Consider the following 21,343-nt stretch of genomic DNA (forward strand, 5'->3'; position numbering starts at 1 on the left):
TTGTTATATGTTGATGACATGCTTATAATGGGTCCCTGTTTGAAAACCATAAAAGGTGTGCAAGCTGCTTTGAGTGAGAATTTTGACATGAAGGACCTAGGTGATGCTCAGAAAATCTTAGGGATATGTATCTTTAGAGATAGGAAAACTTCTACCCTTGTGTTGCATCAAGAGCCCTATGTTTACAAAATTCTGAAAAAATTTAACATGTTTGATGCTAAGCCTGCTTCTATGCCTTTAGCTGCTCATTTTATGTTGAGTAAAGATCTGTGCCCTAAGTCTCAGTCTGAGGTTGATGCTATGAAGAAAATTCCCTATGCTAATGCTATTGGATCTGTGATGTACTTGATGGTTAGCACTAGGCCTGATATTGCCTATGCAGTGTCATGCCTCAGTAGATACATGTCTAATCCAAGTCCTGTTCATTGGGAAGCTCTGAAATGGCTTCTTAGATACTTGAAGCAAACTGCTAAGTATGGTTTATGCTATTCTAAATGTGATGATGGTGTTTTACTAACTGGTTTTGTGGATTCTAATTATGCTAATGACAGAGATAAAAGGAAGTCAACTACCTCCTATGTATTTTCAGTGTGTAGGACTTGCATAAGTTGGAAATCCCAGTTGCAGCATATTGTGGCCTTGTCTACCACTGAGTCAGAGTATATTGCCATCACTAAGGCAATGAAAGAGGTTGTATGGTTAAAGGTAGTGCTTTCTGAACTCAAGTTTGTGAAAACCTCTCCTGTTGTGTTCTCTGATTCTCAATCTGCTATTCAGTTATGTAAAACCCCGTGTTCCATGATAAGACAAAGCATATAGATGTAAGGTTTCATTACATTAGAGATATTGTAGAAAAAGGTGAAGTGTTTCTTCATAAAGTGCATACAGATAAAAACCCAGCTGACATGGGAACTACCCTTACCTTTAGAAAAACTTCTTTTCTGCATTAAATATTTGTACTTTGATCTAGAATAGGTTGCATATCCCGGGGGAAAGACCTCAGCCACCTTATCAGCTGTGGTAAGGGTGGCTGGCGGCATGAAGTCCTTTTAGACTAATGGGTGTCAGCCCCTCTGGTGTCTAAAGGCAACCTGGTGGTTCCCAAAATGCTAGTGGACTTTGTCCTTTGGTGCTGAGAGATCTGCCTTGTAGGCTATGATGAGTATGCCTTAGCCTACAACACTTGATTGGTTTCCCAGAATAAAAGTCCAAGGTGGAGTATGTTGGATATATTTGAGTGGACTCTTATTTGGACTGTGTTATTTGTTAGCCCGGATGTGATTAATTGGGCTGAGCCCAATTACTTATCCCCTCTCACACCAGATGCTACCACGTGCCTTCTCACTGGGATCAAGCTTCTCAGCCGTTAGATTTAGGGCTGTGTTCTGTTATGTGAGAAGGCTATGCGCCGTTCTCATACACACTCTAATCTTTCTCTCTCTCTACACTCGATTCAGTGTATTCTCTCTTTCCTCTCTTCTTCTCCGATGAACTTCCGGCCATCTCTTGGTGATCTTCCATGGTTCTCTGAGTGGTAGATCTGTTGTGAGTGCTGGTGTGAGGCAATCTTTTCGATTGCTTGTTGCTGGAGAGGAACTAGGGTTTGTGAGACTTGGAGGCTTTGTGTTGAGATTTGTTCGGTGGAACTTGATCTGGTGTGAGGGGATTTTCTGGTGGAGGTATTGGTGGTCTGAGGGTTAACTCTATCCAATCCATCTGTGCTCCCTTGGGTCTAGTTCTGGAAGAATAGATCAGTGTTGTTGTGGCGGGTTCTGAGCCAAGATTCTTTGATCTATTGTCTTTCACTTTGTTCTTAGTTAGTATCTTGTGTTTAGAACCGAGAGGATCCTTCTTGTTGTTACTAACTTGTGTGTTGAGTGTGCAGACTGAAGTAACTACAAGGAAGCTGAGTTAATAGCTTCCAAGACCTAGTAATAGTTAGAACTTGATTCTTGTAATCTAAGTTGTATTACTTGTGTAAATCAGCCGCGTGGGTGAGAGTTTGGGTGAGCTCTCTTGTACAAGAACAAAGATGTCTCGGTAATTAGTGAATCTAGACTGATCTGATCCCTACATAAATAGTGGATCAATGTTACACGGCCGGCATGGGGGCACCATAGTTGTGGTTACGTTATGGGACGAGAGCAAACAAATTTTAAATTTTAAATATAGTTTGTTATCCTTTTTAAATATTCAAAATTATATTTATAAAGATTAATTCTACAATTTCATAATGTCCTAAAGTTGAATTTATGAATTGGTGAGTATATTTTAGAAAATGGCTTGATGGTTTCTTTTATAACTAGTACTACTATATATTATTGAAAGAAGGTGCAAATGTACGTGTTCAAGACGTCAATTTCTCCTATAGATAAGAAATAGTAGATGTTTGTTTTGTTTAAACATTTACACTATTTATCTATAGTTATGAAATATGTGTTGTATAAACAAACGTTTACACTCTTTTCCTAATTTGTTAGTTTTCCATACTGTTACTCATTTGAATTGTATCGCCCTAAATATACTCTTATAATATACTCCATGAATTAATTTTATCATATACTCTTACTTACATTCAAGAAAAAAACGTAATGTGTGACGCCAATTCCCATATTTATTTTTCTCGGCTTAATTTTTCATGCATGCTGTTTCGCTTGCCATGACCAACGCGGGAAGAATCGTTGGTTACGGGATGACACGAGCATCACGAGATGAGTCAAAGGTGGCTTAGCCAATAACGGAACCAAAAACTGAAGTAAGTCAGTGCTAAAAATTAAATTGATAATAATATTATTAAAATTTTAATTATAATATCTTTATAATATTTACATTCTGCAAAATAACACAAATCATAAATATGATATTAACAAATAAAGCTGAAAGAATCACCAATTTTATTATTCCCTTATATCTTATACTCTTAATCTATAGACACACTGGTGTTTTTTTGTGATGTTAATTCATTTTATTTATATTTTGACTGCTCACATATATAGTATTATTGATTTATGTGTATTGAATTACCTACGTACCATAAATATGGGTCATATTCTAATGCTTATAGCACCCTAATCCAAAATCAAGACCAAATCTCCACCCTTAAATTTTAAAATGAGTGGATGAGATTAAATCTTACGAATCTCAATAAGTAGTAGATAAAATATCAACAAAAGGGTAATATCGTTATTATGTTATCATATGATAATTTTCGTGAATGTTTTTTTATGTCAACATAGTATTACAAATATCAACAATATGACATAAGAATATCAATACTAGTACAAGAAAATATCAACACATATTTATTGAGATTTTTACATGGTTTTATTGAGATTTTTACATGGTTTTATTGAGATTTTTTGATGTATTTGTTGTTAAAAATCTGGTTATCAACATTTACGAAAACTAAAATAAAAAATATCAAATTTCATCATCCGAATGTCGTCGGAACATATGCAATTGAGATCTCGTTGGAATTCTTATAAAATTATCTTTAATTTGATATATTTTTTGCGAAAAAATAATTTAAATCGAGAGAGTTACGTAAATTTAAGGTTTTAAGATGATTTTAATGAGAGGGAATTGATATTAATACCCTCTAATTTTATTTATTAATTTTTTTAATTAAAAATATAATCCATGTGACATTATTTCAACCACTAGATCTTCTAATCTAATTGCTAAGATTTAGTCTTAGTTTAGGATTGCTAATTAGTTAGCAATTAATCACTTCCCCCATAATTATAAAGGCAAATCCTAACAATCGAACTAACACACGAGATGGGTTAAGCCTCTTTTTCCTCACAATCCATCTCTCCCTTTCTTCTTTCACAGACGCAATACAGCGGTGGGCCATCGCTACATTGGCAAGAGTACTGGGTTCAACGTTGGTGAAGCCTCCGCTGGAGCAGCTGCTTGGCTAGTGCTAGGTCCGTCCCTTGGCGTGACATCCCATCATGCATCCCTCGGCTAATCGAGACATGATATGTGAAGCCCACTCATGAGTGTTGCGCAGTTTAAATATAAATTTTGATGCACATATAACCACGAAATAGTAATAGAATATTCTAAAAATACTTTTAGTTGGTAAAAACCCCCGAGTGTTACTGAGAACTTAGTAAGCTCGGGTCTTTTAAGATAAAACCCCTGAGTGTTACTGTGATGGCAGACAATAAATCTTTTGTGTATATGTGTATCTTTTGGCAAAGTGTTCACTGAGTGCTCTCGTACTCAGCCCTGCATGTATTTCTAAATGTGCAGGTTGAGCCGTGGATGAAGTAGTGCTGAGTGAGATTGGTGATTTCCATATTTTTTTAGGACCCTCGAAGGCATATGTCTCCATACATATTGTCGCATTCAAACCTTCTTCCATTGTGCATTTTATCTTTGTCTTGGATAGACTTACTGATGAGAACTATGATAGGAATGTGAAGTACAAGTTGATGAACTCATTTTCGAGTCTGTATATATGACCATGTAAATCCCTTGTGAAATCCTAATATCTTTCGTGATAAAATGGATGTTTGGTTGATGCTTGGTTTCCTTCTTTTTTTTTTCTCTTATTCCACCACCCATAGTCATGGCTTTCAAGCTTTGTTATCATTAGCAAAGTGCCGTCGTGATAGACTACGTATAAATTGCTAGGCTAACTGGCTAAGAAGTTCCAAAAATAAGATTAAAAAAGAAAGAAAGCAGGAAAATAAAGATTAAACCTATGAGAAGAGAGAAGAGGAGAAGATTATTGAAATAGTGTTAGTGGAGAATAGCAGGGACGGATCCAATTAATAATGAGAAGTGGCAAATGCCTCACCTCAATTTCCCACATACGTGTAAATTTATATAGCAACTTATATTAATTTATTAATTAAGCATTAAATTTCCCCTCCATATTTTATAATAAAAATATATAATTGCCCCATCTAATAAGATAAAATGCAGTCAGAATCCAAAAAAATAGAAAAGATGGATAAAATATTTTCCCTTTCCTTATAGAATAGAACATGCAGAAAAAAAATCAAGTATTTATAGCTGTTGACGAACAAAAATTAGAGCTTTTCTAAAGAAAAATTTGAATGTTTATACTTTTCCCCCTTCTAGTATAATTTTCTGGCTCCGTCCCTGGATAGTAGGACGCACATTAATGGTGGACCCTATTGATATAAGTTGTAAATAAATTGGTGTATACGGATAATGAGTTGTGAGAATTTTTTCATAAATGAAAATGTGTTATTTTTATTAGACAAACATAAAAGTAAAGTGTCCTTAACTTTATAGAACGGATGGAATATATTATATATACTTCATTCGTCCTGGTCTAAGCGAGACGTTTCTATTTTGGTACATGAATTTAGATAGTGGTGTTTAATGAATTAAATTATTAATAGTAAAGTAAGGGGAGGGAATAAAGTAAAAAAGAGAAAGAGATAATAACGTAAGACAGATGGTAAAATAAGAAAGAAAAAGAGATAATAAAGTAAAAGAGATAATAAAGTAAGAGAAAAGAGTGAGTTTATTTTTGTCAAAAAAATAAACAACTCACTTAGTTTGGGACGTTTCAAAAAGGAATACATCTCACTTAGGTTGGAACGGATGGAACATTATAATGAATCAAATATGGAAAGATTTAATAGCGTAAAAAATGAATGGTAGGCTACTAGGTTGTGAATGTTGAATCGTGAATATATCCCTCCACTATTTAAAGAGTCATTTTGACTCGGCATAAAATTTAAGAAATTGTTTAACTTTGTAAAGAAAAGTAAAGGAAGAAAAGGAGTGAAATATGAGATCCATTTTTTAATACCATAATGAATTGGGAGTGTAAAAAAGTTAATGAAATATGTGGTCCATGTCCTTATAAATCAAATTCTTCTCGATTGTTGACTTTTGGGCTTGTCTTTATTGCTCTTTTCATGCCCGTGAAATTCTCGGAAAATACTTTTCCATAACTTTAGGAGAAAAATAAATTCATGCCTCGAAAAGTCGTATAGTTGTCCAACACCTATACACACTTTTCTGTGTATTTGAGCCACAAATTGCTGCAATGCAAGATCACCTCTCACGAGTGAAAACAACCCTTCAAACAATCAAGTTCACTAAATCAAACCAACCACATTAAAGGAACTGCATTCTCGTGAACCTCTACAAAGGTGGCATTACATGTGAAGCAATGTACAAATACATTACATTATAACTTATATACATTCAAGCCTTCTTTCTTGTAAAATACATATTAGTGGTCAGGCCAACATTACAAAAATAAATAAATAATGGAGATGAAAGAAACCAAAAGAACATCTCCAAATGGATTATCAAACTTTGTGGATATCCATGAAGTGCCCGAAGAAGAAGAGGAGGAGGAAGAAGACGAACATGAATGCAAACGAAACAAGCCCGTGAAAGCTGCTGATCATAAAGAAAAACGAATGAGTAACAAGCCGATGAAATTTCATGAAGTGAAGAGACAGAACCAGAACTTCGGCAGGCAGGTTTCGCTGGAAACCGGGTTTTCTGTGCTCAACGGAGATAAAAAGGGGAGGAAGACGGCGCTGCCCCGAAGTGGGAACAGCTTCGGAGGGTTTGGCTCCGCCGATAGAAGAGAAGCGGAAACAAGGAAAGGCGATTTCAACATATTCAGGACCAAGTCTAGTCTTGTGAAGCAGAATTCCTTGCTTCCTTTTAGAAAGGAAAGTGGGATTGATTCTCAGTATAATGATGCCTCTTGTGGGCTTGATGACTCCATCAACAAAAGTGTTCCAGCTGGAAGATACTTTGCTGCTCTCACCGGCCCCGAACTCGATCAAGTCAAGGTATCCGTTAGGACAACAGACTGCATATCAGTTTGATATTGTCTGCTTTTGGCCAATTTTTGGGTTACTCCCCAAAAACATTAAACTAATTGGGATTGGACAGTCCAACTTCCCTCATCCTCCGATGTGGGATGGATTTACAACCCAACAGAAATAACTACTCAGTGATCAATCCTTTTTGTCATCTTTGTTGCAGGACTCTGAGGACATACTTCTACCAAAGGACAAGAAATGGCCATTCCTCCTCCGTTTTCCAATCGGTTGCTTCGGCATATGTCTCGGCCTCAGCAGCCAAGCCATCCTGTGGCGGGCTCTGGCATCGAGCCCAGCCACCCGATTCCTCCAGATACCACCCATAATCAACCTCTCAATCTGGCTGCTCGCCCTATCCGTCCTCGTCGCTGTCTCCATCACCTACACCCTCAAATGCGCCTTCTACTTAGAGGCCGTGAAGCGAGAGTACTTCCACCCGGTGAGGGTGAACTTCTTCTTCGCCCCCTCCATCGTGTGCATGTTCCTCGCCATCGGCGTGCCACCCTGCATCGCCCCGGGGAACCTCCACCCGGCCGTGTGGTGCGTGTTCATGGCCCCCATCGTGTTCCTCGACCTCAAAGTCTACGGCCAGTGGCTCTCCGGAGGGAAGAGGCGCCTCTGCAAAGTGGCAAACCCCTCTTCCCATCTCTCGGTCGTCGGGAACTTCGTTGGAGCGATTCTGGCAGCGAAGGTCGGGTGGATGGAGGCCGGGAAGTTCTTGTGGGCGATCGGGTTCGCGCACTATCTCGTTGTGTTTGTAACTTTATATCAGAGGCTGCCTACGAGCGAGGCGCTGCCGAAGGAGTTGCACCCGGTATACTCCATGTTCATCGCGACCCCGGCTGCGGCGAGCATTGCTTGGGGAGCTATTTATGGGGAGTTTGATGGATTGGCTCGGACTTGCTTCTTCATCGCCTTGTTTCTCTACTGCTCCTTGATTGTGCGGATAAACTTCTTCCGTGGATTCCAGTTTTCAGTGGCGTGGTGGTCTTACACGTTTCCAATGACGACGGCATCGATAGCGACCATAAAGTACGCGGAGCAAGTGCCGTGCGTGATAAGCAAGGGGCTGGCGCTGTCGCTGTCGCTCATGTCTTCGACCATGGTTTCGGTGCTGTTTGTGTCCACGCTTCTCCATGCTTTCTGGTGGCAGACGCTGTTCCCGAACGACCTCGCCATCGCCATAACGAAGAGGAGGCAAGGGGGGAAGGAGAGGAAGCCGATCAAGAAGGCTTACGATATAAGGCGTTGGACGAAGCAGTCGCCGTTGTCGTTGGTTTCGGGCATGAGAAAGCAAAATTCTGAAGAGAAAGATGGTGATGAGGTTGAAAAATAAGGATGGAAAATTATGCAGTTCCAAATTTACATTTCTTTTTATTACTAGTATACTATTTTTTATTTGGTCAAGAAATGAAACATGGAGGAGTAACGATAGATCTGTCTTAGCAAGTTGCAGTTGATTACAGTAGGATTTGAAATTGTCAATCCGTGTATGTGCGTTTCATTTTACTAATTAATTGAATACTTCATTTTCGTGTATATGGTATAACAAAAATTAGAGCAATGATGAAAACAGCACGTAATTTATACGGTAGTTATTTTAGGCCTCTGAGCTGCATCATTTAATTTCGTCCATTTTCATAATTAAGGCAAATAACAATGATAAAGAAAACAGTAGTACGTAATTTGTACGATAGTTATTTTAGGCCTTTGAGCTATATCATTTAATTTCCTCCATTTCATAATTAAGGCAAATAACAATGATAGGGAGTAGTACGTAATTTACACGACAGTAATTTTAGGCCTTTGAGCTACATCATTAATTTCGCATATTTTCATAATTAAGGCAAATTGGTAAGCCCCTTTTCAAATAATCCAAGAAAGATAAATTACGCCAAATTTATTTTAGGCTTTTTTTTTCATGAAAATTCATTTCTACTATAGCGCACTTTGGTGTAGAAGAAACACTAAAAAAATTATTATAAGTTCTTATCATTATTTAATGAGAAAATGATCAAAACAAAAATGTGAATATCTTAATACAGAAGCCCAAATTATGGTCCTAAGATTAGCGATCTGATGTCAATAATTAACTAAAAACACGAAAGACCATAATTAATCAATTTTAGATCATTTTATAATATTTCGGTTTGCTGTTATTTTTAGATCATTTTAGGTTTTACTGTATTCACATGTATATAATCTGATGCATAAACAATTTTTATATGACTCTTCCAATAAAGAATGCTCTGAAACTCTACTGCATGTATTTTGTCTTACAAAAAATTATTCTAAACTCAAGTGTCTGAATATTTTAAAGTATATATAACCTACTATCTTAGTTCATGGGTATATGTCTCACTTTAACCCGATTAGCATTTTAGAAAATATAAGAGCATCCTCATGTAAAGAGCATGGATGTAAAGAGCATGCATGTAGGTCTGGATCCACTTTTATTCATTTTTTTCTTTCCACTCTTTGGCAAGAGCACTACATTTACATCCATGCTCTTTTGTAAGGACATATTCAAGAGTCCCACCATTCTATTATTCAATCTAAATAAAATTTTTTTCACAATATTAAAATGCATTAAAAGTACCCATATAATTTGTATAAAAAAAATGGATGATGAATGTGTGTATTTATAGATGATTTTGGGATTAAAATTTTTTTAAAAAAATTTCATGAAAATGGTAATAAAACGCTTATATTTTTTGGAATCCGAAAATATTTTTTTAAAATTTTTGGTATTATTTTTTATTTTTAAAAAAATTGAAAGAAATGCCAACGGCCAATAGAACGCGCCACGTCGCCCTGCTCAACGGCATTGACGTGCTTGATGCATCGAGCAGAGCTGTGCCGTTGGCAAGAGCACAACGGCGGACATGAACATGTCGTGCCAACTGCACGGACCCCGCCCTTCCCCACAAGCACCGATGAGGATGCTCTTAACGATTATGCGTTGAAAAGGGTAGTGGATTGCACGTCCTATTTTTATATAGTACCTCCGTCCTTTATCCTTGAAAATTAGAAACTTTTGAAACTGTACGAGCTTTAATTCATAATTAATCAAGTAAGAGAGTTGTCTCAATTATGAAGGAACTATGGAAGTATTTATTTGCAATATAGAAATATATTAACTGCTTGTTTCTCGTAATCTATCCCCATGAGCATGTACTGTTATTTTGTTTGCATCAATTACTTAATAGTCCAATTATTATTAATTAAAGTTTGAAGCATAATCTAGTTTAAATTTATTGCAATTTCTCACTGAACTATATTCGATAGTATAAAGTTCCAACAATATACGGTTGAGAACATTAAAAATGCTCCATTAATAGTGCTATGTTCATAAAGTTACACTCTGCACAAAACTTCTAGACTTTGTTATGCATTGAATTTGATACATGAAGTACATTTACGTGAGTAAGTTCAATTAACAGTCTTTATATGAACTTTATGTATATCCCCCCATTCACGATGCATTCGAGTGAGTTAAATATAACGTAAAAATGAAAAATGAGTTGAAAAAATGAAAAATGAGTTGAAAAAGTTAGTGGAATGTGAGTATTATTTTTATAATATCATCATTCTATCCTCCTACCCTTCCACCTGCAATGGGGCGGACTATAGCCCGCCCTAAGCATTTTATTTATTATTTGAATATTTAAACACTACAAAAATTGAAAAAACAACTTCATTTCATTGAAAGTTCAAATTACAGTACGAAATAAAAAAAAACTACAAATTCTCAATGGCCGTTACGCTTCCAAACTTCTTCAATCATGTCGTTCATGAGCGTGAGCATGGTCTTGTTGGCTGCGCATTGAGGTCTGTCTAGCTAGAACCTCACTGAAGCCCATCAGTAATCCTCGAGCGACAGGCGGGGTCGCCGTGCTGGAGCTAGATCCACCTTCATCATCGGCCCAATCGGTGACATGTCCAGCTTCTTGTTCGACTATCATGTTATGCAAGATGATGCACGCATACATGACATCGGCGATGACTTCCTTGAACCACAAACGCGCCGAACCTTTCACTATTGCCCACCGCGATTGGAGCACACCAAAAGCCCGCTCCACATCCTTCCGCGCAGCCTCCTGCTTTGCCGCAAATAACACTCTCCTGTCACCCATTGGGTAGCTGATCGTCTTCACAAAAACAGGCCACCTTGGGTATATGCCATCGGCCAAGTAGTACCCCATATGATATTGGCGTCCGTTGGCAGTGAACTCGATGGCCGGGCCACGACCCCTGCATTGATCGGCGAAGAGGTTGGACGAGTTGAGGACGTTGATGTCGTTGTTCGACCCGGCTACACCGAAGTAAGCATGCCAGATCCAGAGCCGATGGTCAGCGACGGCTTTGAGGATCATCGTCGGGTGGCTGCCCTTGTATCCACTAGTAAATTGGCCTCTCCACGCCGTCGGACAATTCTTCCACTGCCAGTGCATACAGTCGATGCTCCCTAGCATTCCAGGGAAGCCGTGCACCATCTCGTGCATCCTCATCAGGGTCTGGCAATCCTCAGCAGTCGGCCTTCGCAAATATGTGCTGCTATAAGCCTCCACAAACCCCTACAAAAAGTCTTCAGACAATCACGACCATCTGTCTCCCCGACGTGAAGGTACTCGTCGAACATATCCGTCGTGGTGCCGTAGGCCAACTGCCGGATCGCAACCGTGCACTTCTGCAACGGCGTAAGTCCGGGTCTGCCGATGTCGTCTTCCCGATACTGGAAGTATTCATCACGTCCCTCCAACGTCTGGACAATGCGGAGAAAAAGATCTCTCCGCATTCTAAAACGGCGGTGAAAAACCGTCGGGCCCCACCGTGGTTGCTCGGCAAAATAGTCTGCGAACAGACGTTGGTGAGCTATGTCGTGCTCGCGGGGGACAAACGTCCGACGTCGAATCGGCCGAGGGATCTGCGCCGCCGCCGCCTGCTCTGCCGCTTCACGCTCGCGCTCCATTTCTGCCAATCATTCCGCCGCAGCATCATTAACGCAATCGAATAAGGCCCGAGTCAGGCCCGAGTAATGCCTTCCGATGTACTCCATTCGTCGCCGCCGGGATTCATTTTTTTAGTGAGAAAGTTGGAAAGTGAAGATGTGAGAGATGAGAGAGAAAAATTGGGAGATGAGAAATTGGAAGATGGGAAATGGTATGGGAATTGGGTGTTTAAATAGAAAAAAACTAAACTATGAAAACTTATTCGAACCGAAATTTGAAATTTTACCCATATTATCCAAAAACGAAAAATTGAAATCCAAACTCCAAAATTGCACCATATATCGGAAAATCAAACAAAAAAAACTGAAACATGAAAATTAATTTTCTATAATTAACAAAAAATTATATCAAATCAACCAATTAACATATCCTAGCTAACAATTACATTCTTTATAAAATCTAAATATTATTAATAGAATGACCAAACTAAATCCGAAAATCCATTAGCCTCCAAAAAATCAGTCAACAACGGCTATAGTCGCAGTAGATATGGGTTTAAAGTTTATCTCCTTCTCTAGCTCTTTCTCTATGCTTTTACATTTTAGCATTTTAGCCTAATTTTGTGAATAGCTTATAATCACGAGTAAAAATTTCGTGATCTAGACTCACCATGTGACAATATATTCTTCAAGATTTGATTTTCTTTCTATCCTTGGACCGACTACTACAAGGATATAAAGAAAATCAAATTTAGAATGCGTAAGTTATACTACTATATAATTATTCTTTAGTTTCATGAAACAACCTCGATTTAACCGATTAATTATCTTAAACCCTTGGAATATACATCGCTAAAGCCGAAACCATACAGTACCTATGTTTTGGATTTATCTAACTTAGACATATCTATTTATTACAGCCTTGACATTAGCATTGTTAGGGGGAATTACCAAGACTATGTATTCTGCTGCTCTTAGCCGGCAAAATGTTCTAATTATACCATTTCACAATCCTATATATATCCCATTCCAACTATCTTTATTATTATCTCCAACAAAACAACATCCAAATAACTAATAACTTTGATTAACCAAGCTTCAATTCCAAAGAGATATGGCATCGAAAGCTTTGTTGATCACTATCCTGGTCGCCGCCGCCGTGGCTCCGGCTCTAGCCTTGGATTATATGGTTGGAGATACCGAAGGCTGGAAGTTACAGGTTAACTACACTCAATGGGTGGCCGGGAAAACTTTCGTTGTTGGAGATAATCTAAGTATGTTTAATCTCCTTTTTCCTTTTTACTACTCCCTCTGTCCCACGATAGGAGTCTTGTTTTGCTATTTCGGTCTGTCCCACAATAAGAATTCTATTTCACTTTTGTCATAAATGGTAAGTAGGCCTCACATTTTATCAACTTATTTCACTCATATTTTATTATAAAACTAATACTAATACTATACATAGGCGAGACTCATATTCCAGCTTATTTAACCCACTTTCTTACAATTTTTAAAACTCGTGACATAATCAAATAGGACTCGTTTTATGGGACTAAGGGAATATTATCTCTTTTTTTTAATGTTGATAAGAGAGAATATTAATTTTGTTGGTTGCAGTTTTCATGTATACTGCAGCAGATCACAATGTAATTCCGGTAAGTGGAGCTGATTTCAAAGCATGCAACGCATCGGGTGCACTAAAAGGCCCTTACAACAGCGGAAATGACAAGATTGCCCTTGACGCGCCCGGGAAGAAGTGGTACATTTGCGGCAAGGAAGGTCACTGCGACGGTGGGATGAAGCTCGTCATCTCTGTTGACGCGGGAGCCCCGGCCCCCGCCCCATCGAGTGCACCGGCCACCAGCTCGTTGGTGTGGATGGCTGCTTCTGTAGCGGCTGCCTTCTCCTTGCTCATGGCTTTTTAAGTCATCTTTATTTGCTACAGCTGCTGTCATTCTTCTTTTCTTACTCTTTTTTTTTTTTTTTCAGTTTCTATTTTGGTGGTCACTGCCAAAAGCATAGAAGTTTGTTATTGCTTAATAAAACATGTTTCAAGTGATTGTTTTACAGCTGTGTGGGACATGTTTTCTCGCAAATAATTATCTCATATTTTCTTATTATTTATCCATAAATAATTGTTTTTTATTATTTGGTAATAACTTTTACATTCCACTAATATTTTCCACTCACTTAATATTATACTCCTGGACGAGTCAAACTAAGACAATTAATCATGAATAAAGGGAGTATTATTCAATCCATAAGTCTTAGAAATTTAATTAACTGTTTCCTTTTTTAGTATTTTTAACACCTCTCTCCAAATGCCACATTAAATTTAAAAATCATATTCAACTAGGAGATATTTTCTTACAATTAAATACACCATTTTACTATTAAATCAATCTATATTGTAAAGGCCCACTGAACTTGATGAACGACTTATACGTACCAGGCTCATGACTAGAGCAAGTCGGATTGAGCCTCAGATGGGAGTACTGCTATTTTTTTCGGCATTTTCATTTCAATCCAAGCGAACGATTCATTATTTGTGCTAAATCATTTATGTTGATTATTATTAAGAAGTGGATTTCTGATCCCCTTTGTTTTAACTTTTATTTCGGCACGAATTAAGTAGGTAATTATATAGATGAACAGAAAAGAGCTCGGCATTTATTGTAGAAGGAATTTATTTAAGGGTAGTGATTTAGTGACATAATGTCTCCAAGCTATAAGGATATTATGTCACTTTGCCATAATCCAAATTATTATATGAACTAATATACCCTTATTTTAAATTAAATAATAATTAAATAAATGAATATATATCAATTAATATAAAAGGAAAGATAATCATATCAAATTAATATCTTTTATCTAAATATAAAAGTCAAAACTCATATCAAATTACAATCTTTAAATGTATCCAATCACAAATAAAGATATTCTTTACATTAAAATAATATATATTATTACTTTTGTTTAAAAAGAGCGTCTTCTTCTTCCTTCAAACAAGCAGCCATTTTTATCTCTGTAATTTCACCTCTGCAATTTTTTGATTCCAAAGTTCAGCCTCTTCTACCATTCTAATTTTGATGATTTACTCTTCAATAATATCAACTTGGGAAGGGCTAAAGAGTGTTTGCAAATTTTTTTCAAAAAATTGAATTAGGAAAAAACACAAAAAAAAGTTTTTTGGAGGGGCTTAAGCCCTTCCTTCCTCCTTACTGTGTCCGCCACTGAGTTCAGGCTACTACTCCATGTCTCCATTGAAATCCGAATTCAAAAGATGCAAAATACGGTAGAGATGGAAAAAAGAAAAGAATGAGATCTGTAGCATCAATTTTGTAAAGAGAAATGGTAGAGATGAGAGAGAAATAATGAAGTTAGAGCATGAAAAAAAATGTGGGCGATGGAATGTGGAGGAGGGAGAAATCACAATCCCAATATTTACTTAAATCAAGCCTTCCATAAATATACATACAATTTTCATAAATAATTAATTCTTAAATACAAATAAATATTTTATATGTATAAGGGTAGTATGGTGGTATATGTATAAAACGTAAATTTAAATAAAAACATAAAATAACTATTTTAATCTCATTATGGCATTATGGATTAGACATTATGTCTCTAAAACATTTTCCCCTATTTAATTGTAAATCTAAGGTAATTAGTGTATATTGTGAATTGAGCTTGAACTCATCGACACTACTAAGATTGTGCCCATGTATCATTACACCCCCAATGTATCAATGTAACCCCCCAAAATTGTAAATTTACTCTTCTGGCCGCTTTCCGATTTGGAAAGCTTATTTTGCATATTGGACCAGATAAGAAATTTGCCCAAAATAAAGAGCCTATTGAAGACTAGCGCAAGACCTAACAAAATTAAGTGAATATCTAAAATTGTGGTCATTTTCTTAAATTTATTTCTCTTTCCATATATAATCGCAGAATGGAAAATTATCTTCCAATGTCGCGTCCCAGAAGTAGTTGACTATTTGATTTTGTGGACAAAGCCTTCGGAACATTCTACATGAATATTATCAAGAAATGTCTCATTTCTATTTAGCCTAATAACAAACTTAGTACAAAAAATCACAATTATATTTTAAAAAAAAGTGTAACGGTATTGTTAGATCATCTCCAATAGCTTTAGGCCAGCCATAGGCTAGCCACTCTCTCTCCCTACCACGTCATCAGCACTAAAATTCCATCTGCCACATCATCATTTTAAGCAAATAGACTAGCCACAGGCTAGCCGCAATAAAAATAATTCAAAAATAACTAAATTTACGGAATTAAATTTATGATAAATTACGGAATTAAAATTACGTGACATATTAGTTTCATTTTAAAAAAAAGTACATTCATTAAAAAAAAATTACATAATAAGGAAAAAAACTATCGCCGTGCAGTCTTCCGTGCCCACAACTCTTCAATTATATCCTTTTGGAGTTGAATATGAGCATTCACTTGACGCATGTCGACATGTGCCTGGAGGCAGCCGGCTTCATCGTGAGGTACCCCACGTCATACGTTAGGGGTGACCATTCCGTGGCTTGGACCGGCTTCATCATCATTGGCCCAATTAGTCAGTTGTACACCTTCGTCTTCGACGATCATGTTGTGCAAGATAATGCAGGCGTACATTATATCAGCAATGCAGCCGACATCCCACAAACGCGTTGGACCCTTGATTGTTGCCCATCGAGACTAGAGCACACCAAATGCGCGCTCCACGTCCTTGCGCGCCGACTCCTGCCGTTCCGCAAAGTAGGCCTTCCTGTCATCATTTGTCTGCCTGATCATCTTCACAAAGACGGACCACCTAGGGTATATCCCATCCGCCAAGTAGTATCCCATATCATGCCGGTTGCCGTTGGCCACAAATGAGACGGCCGGACCGATGCCCTGACACTGCTCATTGAAGATGGGCGACGAGTTGAGGACGTTGAGGTCGTTGTTCAACCCGGCTATCCCAAAATATGCATGCCAGATCCACAGTCGATAATCAGCTATGGCCTCGAAGATCATCGTCGGATTCTTTCCCTTGTATCCGGTCGTGTAGGCCCCCTTCCAGGCAGTCGAACAGTTCTTCCACTCCCAATGCATACAATTTATGCTGCCTCACATCCCGAGGAACCCATGCTGCTCCCCGTGCATCCGCATCAGATCCTGAAAATCTTGGGGGGTAGGGCTTCGAAGGTACTGATCACGGAATATTTCAATCACGTCTTGACAGAAATACATCAGACATTCCAGGGCTATCGACTCACCGATGTGGAGGTACTCATCCCACATGTCCGCCGCGCCTCCGTAGGCCAACTGTCTGATTGGCGCCGTGCACTTTTGAATAAAGGTGTGGCTGGGTCTGCCAGCCGCATCGTGCCTGAAGCGGAAATACAGATATCGACGCTCCAAAGCGTCAACGATACGCATAAACAACTCTCTGCGCATTCTAAAACGCCGCCTGAACATGTTTGCGGGAAACCGCGGGTCCGGAGCGAAGTAGTCGTCATATAGCCGCTGATGTGCGGTTACGTGATCCCGATCAATCACCGCTCGGCGGTGGACAGCGGGTAGAGGGTGAGGTACCGCCTGCTGTTCGACCCTTCGCATGTACCGCTCTATCTCGCGGTTCATGTAGGCCTCCATAGCCTCGTTCATCCGCCGTTCATACTCCTCGGCATCCCCACCACTACCACCACTGCTACCGCTCGCGTTACTCATCGCTCGATGTTGCTCTTGTACAGAAATTTAGAGTGAGAGAAAACTCGTTAAAACAAGTGATGCAAATGAAAATGAAACTAAAATCGCGTATATATAGCTTTTCAAAAAAAATTAAAAAATAAAAATAAAAATAGCGCTGGCCGATCGCTCGCCGATCGGCACGCCACAATGGCGGCCAGCGCATCGGCCAGCGCTCGTAAATCGGCGTGCGATCGCCTATTCTCTCGCCGAAATTGCGCTGGCCGATTCCAATGGTTCGGCTAGCCGACCGGCTAGCGATGCAATCAGCTAGCCGGTGGGCTAGCCGCTATCGGAGATGCTCTTAGGAAATGCAAGATTACAAGTCCAATGTCCACCGCAAATTTGTATCACGTATAACTATGTATTTTTATTTAATCTTCGTTACAACTTATTTAGCAATGCATAAAATATGTCGCCGCCTGCTATTAGGCGGCACATGTATGGATTTTAAATTCGCTCATATAGTAATCACAAACATAACCAAATAGAATAAGAGGGCAATTATTATTTGGGCGTTGGATATGGCGTTGAGGTTTTTTTTGATGTCGATGATGTTTACATCAGCTTTGGGCGTCGATCATATTGTTGGAGACAACAAGGGCTGGAATACTGGCATTGCGTACACATCTTGGGTGGACGCTCGAAACTTTCACGTCGGTGACTCTATCAGTATGTGCTGTTTTCATTTCTGCATTCCTTTTCACAGAGTTTACCGAATACACTAATTATATGCAAAATAAACAAACTGGGCTTGAGTTTGTAAATACTCCAACTTGTAAAATTAACTACAGTGAGATAAGACTCAAACTAAACGAAAACAGTTCTCAAAATGATGGTCGTATAAAACTATCTGATTTTAAGGCTAAATATGCGGTTGTTTTGCCCTTAATTCACATCACAAGAGTCTTTGTGGATTGTCGTTCACAATTAAAAAATGCTTTCCAGATGCAAATTGTAGGCAAAATGTGATAAATTTACCATTAAGCATTTTAGTCGTTAATTATTAGTAGCTTTGTAGATGCAAATTGTAGGCAAAATGTGATAAATTTACCATTTAGCATTTTAGTCGTTAATTATTAGTAGCTTTGTAGATGCAAATTGTAGGCAAAATGTAATAAATTTACCATTAAAGCATTTTGGCCATTAAGAGCATCCACAATGGCTTTAGGCCAGCCACATGCTAGTCACTCTCTCTCTCACGTCATCAGCACTAAAATTCCACCTGTCACATCATCATTTTAAGCAAATAGGCTAGCCTAAGGCTAGCCGCGATAAAAATAATTCAAAAACAACTACACTTACAAAATTAAATTTACGATAAATTACGAAATTAAATTTACGAGACATATACGGGAAAATTCATTCATTTTATTTAAATAAAAAAAAGGTACATAGATAAAAAAAAGTTACATAGATAAAAAAAAGTACATAATAAAAAAAATAAGCTTCCACACACGAGCCCCGCTGCACTCTACTCCTCACTAATTTATTAAAAAAATACATTAAAAAATGCAATAAAAATGCAATAATTTTATATAAATTAAAAAAAGTACATAATAAAAAAATAAAATAATTAAAAAAAATTCTAAAAAAAAATACATTAAAAATGCAATAAAAATGCATAAAAAATACATTAAAAAATGCAATAAATAAAAAAAATGCATAAAAAATACATTAAAAAAAATACAACCGGCTAGCCGAAATTGAGCCTACTATGGCGGCTAGCGGGATCGTCTAGCGGTCGGCTAGCGCCCGCAAATCGGCTAGAGCTCGCCGATCGGCTAGCCTAAATTGCCGCAATGGAGGCTAGCGGATCGGCTAGCGCCCGCGATCGGCTAGCCTATCCGCTAGCCTCCATTGTGGATGCTCTAATTAAATAAAACCATGATCAATTCCACTAATAGGTTTTTTGATTGTCAATTACTACTATTAATTAAAAAGGTAAAAAGGTAAAACTGCTATTTTTCTTTTTATTAACTAAGTAGCTCCTTTTGTTTTTGACCTCTACAAATAATATAGAATATATTTATTACTCCTAGTTTATTACTCCATCCGTCCTATAGAAATAGGTCATTCAGGGGTCGGCACGAGTTTAAATGTGTAATTGGTAAAATAAGAGAGAAAGACAAAAAATAGTCGAAATTGTGTAGTGGATTGTGGGGCCATAAATAATAAAGTAAAAAAAAGGAGAAAAAAGTTTCCATAAAATGGATATGGACTATTTCTATGGAAATGAAAAAGAAAATATGACTTTTTTTTATGAGACATAGGGAATACTATAGCTCTTTTAATCATCCCAGTAGTGTAACATCGGTGCATAAATTTGACATTGATTGCAGCGTTTATGTATACACCGCAAGAGCACAGCGTTATAAAGGTGAATGGAAGTGAGTTCCTACGTTGTATATATTCGAGTGCAGCAGAAAACATATTATCGAGCGGATTCGACGTCGTTCCGCTAACATCCCTAGGTAAGCAGTGGTATATTAGCGGCATGTACAGAGATTGCTCGGAGGGGATGAAGCTCGCCCTCACTGTGACGTCCCCGGCCGATGGACCATCCCCGGCCCCTTTGTCCGGATCTTCTGCCTCACGTCCGAGTGCTTCGGCTGCCGCTGAAGTCTCTCCGCCCATGAAATGTTATCTTTGGCTAATATCCATCGTGGTTGTGCATAGCGTGCGGAAACATTGTTTTATTAGCTTGTAGTTTGATCTTAGATCCATGGTAGGGCTAAATGTCAAATAATGCACAACTTTTTACAGCAAATTCGTTATTCCATTTTTTTGTATGGTTTACCAGTTGTTTTGCAACTGGTTTCGTACTGTTTAGCTATAGAAATTTAGTGCTTCTGATGAATCGCCATGGGCACGGAACTAAATCAAGTGTTAGAAATTCTTTCTCGGTATATTTTAGGGTTTAGAGTTGTAAATTGTAATGATTGAAATGTATTTTGAGTTAATTCATGAAAATTATGGTACACAAAAATTTTTATATTTCAATACTTTTTGGGTGTGATAACTGATAAGTAAAGTAGGGAGTACTAGTTTTTCAAAAAAAAAATTCACCCTTATTTATGAGTTTAGCTATTTATAGAAAAATAACTAAATACAAGTGAATATATAGTTAACATAAAGCAAATTATAAAAACTCTCGTGAAGAATTCTGACGAATTCAATCTTCCTTGATTCCTTGTCTTACTTTGCTTCGGATGATGTATGGATGTGATGTAAGAAGTATAGTGTGATATATGGCTTGTAATTTGCATGTTTTATGCATCTCTTGTATTCCTTGTAATTTGTCTATAGTTCGAGTGGGACTAACCATCTCACAAGCTAGTTCGCAAAAGAGGTTTGCGGACGGTTCTAATCCATAGAATTTTGTATCTATTTGGTCAATACTAGTTTAATCTAGGTTCCAACCTGACAGAGCTACTAAACGACATCTTAGGGAAACCATGACAGCGTGCTTAGGCAAGCATATGGGTGAGCCGATATGTTCTATGTAGTGACGAAATATAAAATGTTTTATTATGTATTTTCCATATTTTTTTAATGAAGTTTTGATTTTTCCGTTACCCTTAAAATCTCACAATTCAAAACTAATTAACAATGAAAAGAAAAAATTTGAATATGGAGCAACAGTGTTAAGTGTTAAAAATTACTAAATGTAAACAATGCTAATGTTTAAGATTCACATTTTTATCAAATCCCATTGCCCTTAGTATGCCAACATTTCAAAAAGTGAGTACCAAAAATTTCCCCCCTTCTTCATTTAGCTAGTTTTGTTAATTATATG

General features: G+C 37.8%; 4 protein-coding genes across 4 annotated transcripts; 2 read left to right on the plus strand and 2 right to left on the minus strand.

The window, feature by feature from the left end:
* The first annotated feature begins 6,184 nt into the window (after positions 1-6,184).
* Positions 6,185-8,378, plus strand: LOC125212488 (guard cell S-type anion channel SLAC1). The gene is made up of 2 exons (XM_048112677.1): positions 6,185-6,806; positions 7,003-8,378. The coding sequence occupies exons 1-2, from the start codon at positions 6,267-6,269 to the stop codon at positions 8,173-8,175; spliced, it is 1,713 nt and encodes a 570-aa protein (XP_047968634.1). The 5' UTR covers positions 6,185-6,266; the 3' UTR covers positions 8,176-8,378.
* A 2,240-nt stretch (positions 8,379-10,618) lies between these two features.
* LOC125210382 (protein ALP1-like) lies at positions 10,619-11,350 on the minus strand. The gene has a single exon (XM_048109940.1). It carries the CDS (start codon positions 11,348-11,350, stop codon positions 10,619-10,621), a length of 732 nt encoding a protein of 243 aa, XP_047965897.1.
* Positions 11,350-11,811, minus strand: LOC125210383. Its single transcript, XM_048109941.1, has one exon. It carries the CDS (start codon positions 11,809-11,811, stop codon positions 11,350-11,352), a length of 462 nt encoding a protein of 153 aa, XP_047965898.1.
* Positions 11,812-12,856: 1,045 nt separating this feature from the next.
* On the plus strand, positions 12,857-13,876 carry LOC125210666 (mavicyanin-like). Its single transcript, XM_048110227.1, has 2 exons — positions 12,857-13,064; positions 13,408-13,876. The coding sequence occupies exons 1-2, from the start codon at positions 12,905-12,907 to the stop codon at positions 13,713-13,715; spliced, it is 468 nt and encodes a 155-aa protein (XP_047966184.1). The 5' UTR covers positions 12,857-12,904; the 3' UTR covers positions 13,716-13,876.
* The last annotated feature ends 7,467 nt before the right edge of the window (positions 13,877-21,343 follow it).

Source organism: Salvia hispanica, chromosome 3, assembly GCF_023119035.1.
Source record: "Salvia hispanica cultivar TCC Black 2014 chromosome 3, UniMelb_Shisp_WGS_1.0, whole genome shotgun sequence".
NCBI classification, from domain to species: Eukaryota; Viridiplantae; Streptophyta; class Magnoliopsida; order Lamiales; family Lamiaceae; genus Salvia; species Salvia hispanica.

What these genes read in the sequence shown, in the direction of transcription:
- LOC125212488 (XM_048112677.1), top strand. Translation starts at nt 6,267, where the DNA reads ATGGAGATGAAAGAAACCAAAAGAACATCTCCAAATGGATTATCAAAC. An exon ending in CCGAACTCGATCAAGTCAAG is followed by an intron (nt 6,807 to 7,002) that starts GTATCCGTTAGG and finishes TCTTTGTTGCAG; the next exon opens with GACTCTGAGGACATACTTCT.
- LOC125210382 (XM_048109940.1), bottom strand. Translation starts at nt 11,350, where the DNA reads ATGAGGATGCACGAGATGGTGCACGGCTTCCCTGGAATGCTAGGGAGC.
- LOC125210383 (XM_048109941.1), bottom strand. Translation starts at nt 11,811, where the DNA reads ATGGAGCGCGAGCGTGAAGCGGCAGAGCAGGCGGCGGCGGCGCAGATC.
- LOC125210666 (XM_048110227.1), top strand. Translation starts at nt 12,905, where the DNA reads ATGGCATCGAAAGCTTTGTTGATCACTATCCTGGTCGCCGCCGCCGTG. An exon ending in CGTTGTTGGAGATAATCTAA is followed by an intron (nt 13,065 to 13,407) that starts GTATGTTTAATC and finishes TGTTGGTTGCAG; the next exon opens with TTTTCATGTATACTGCAGCA.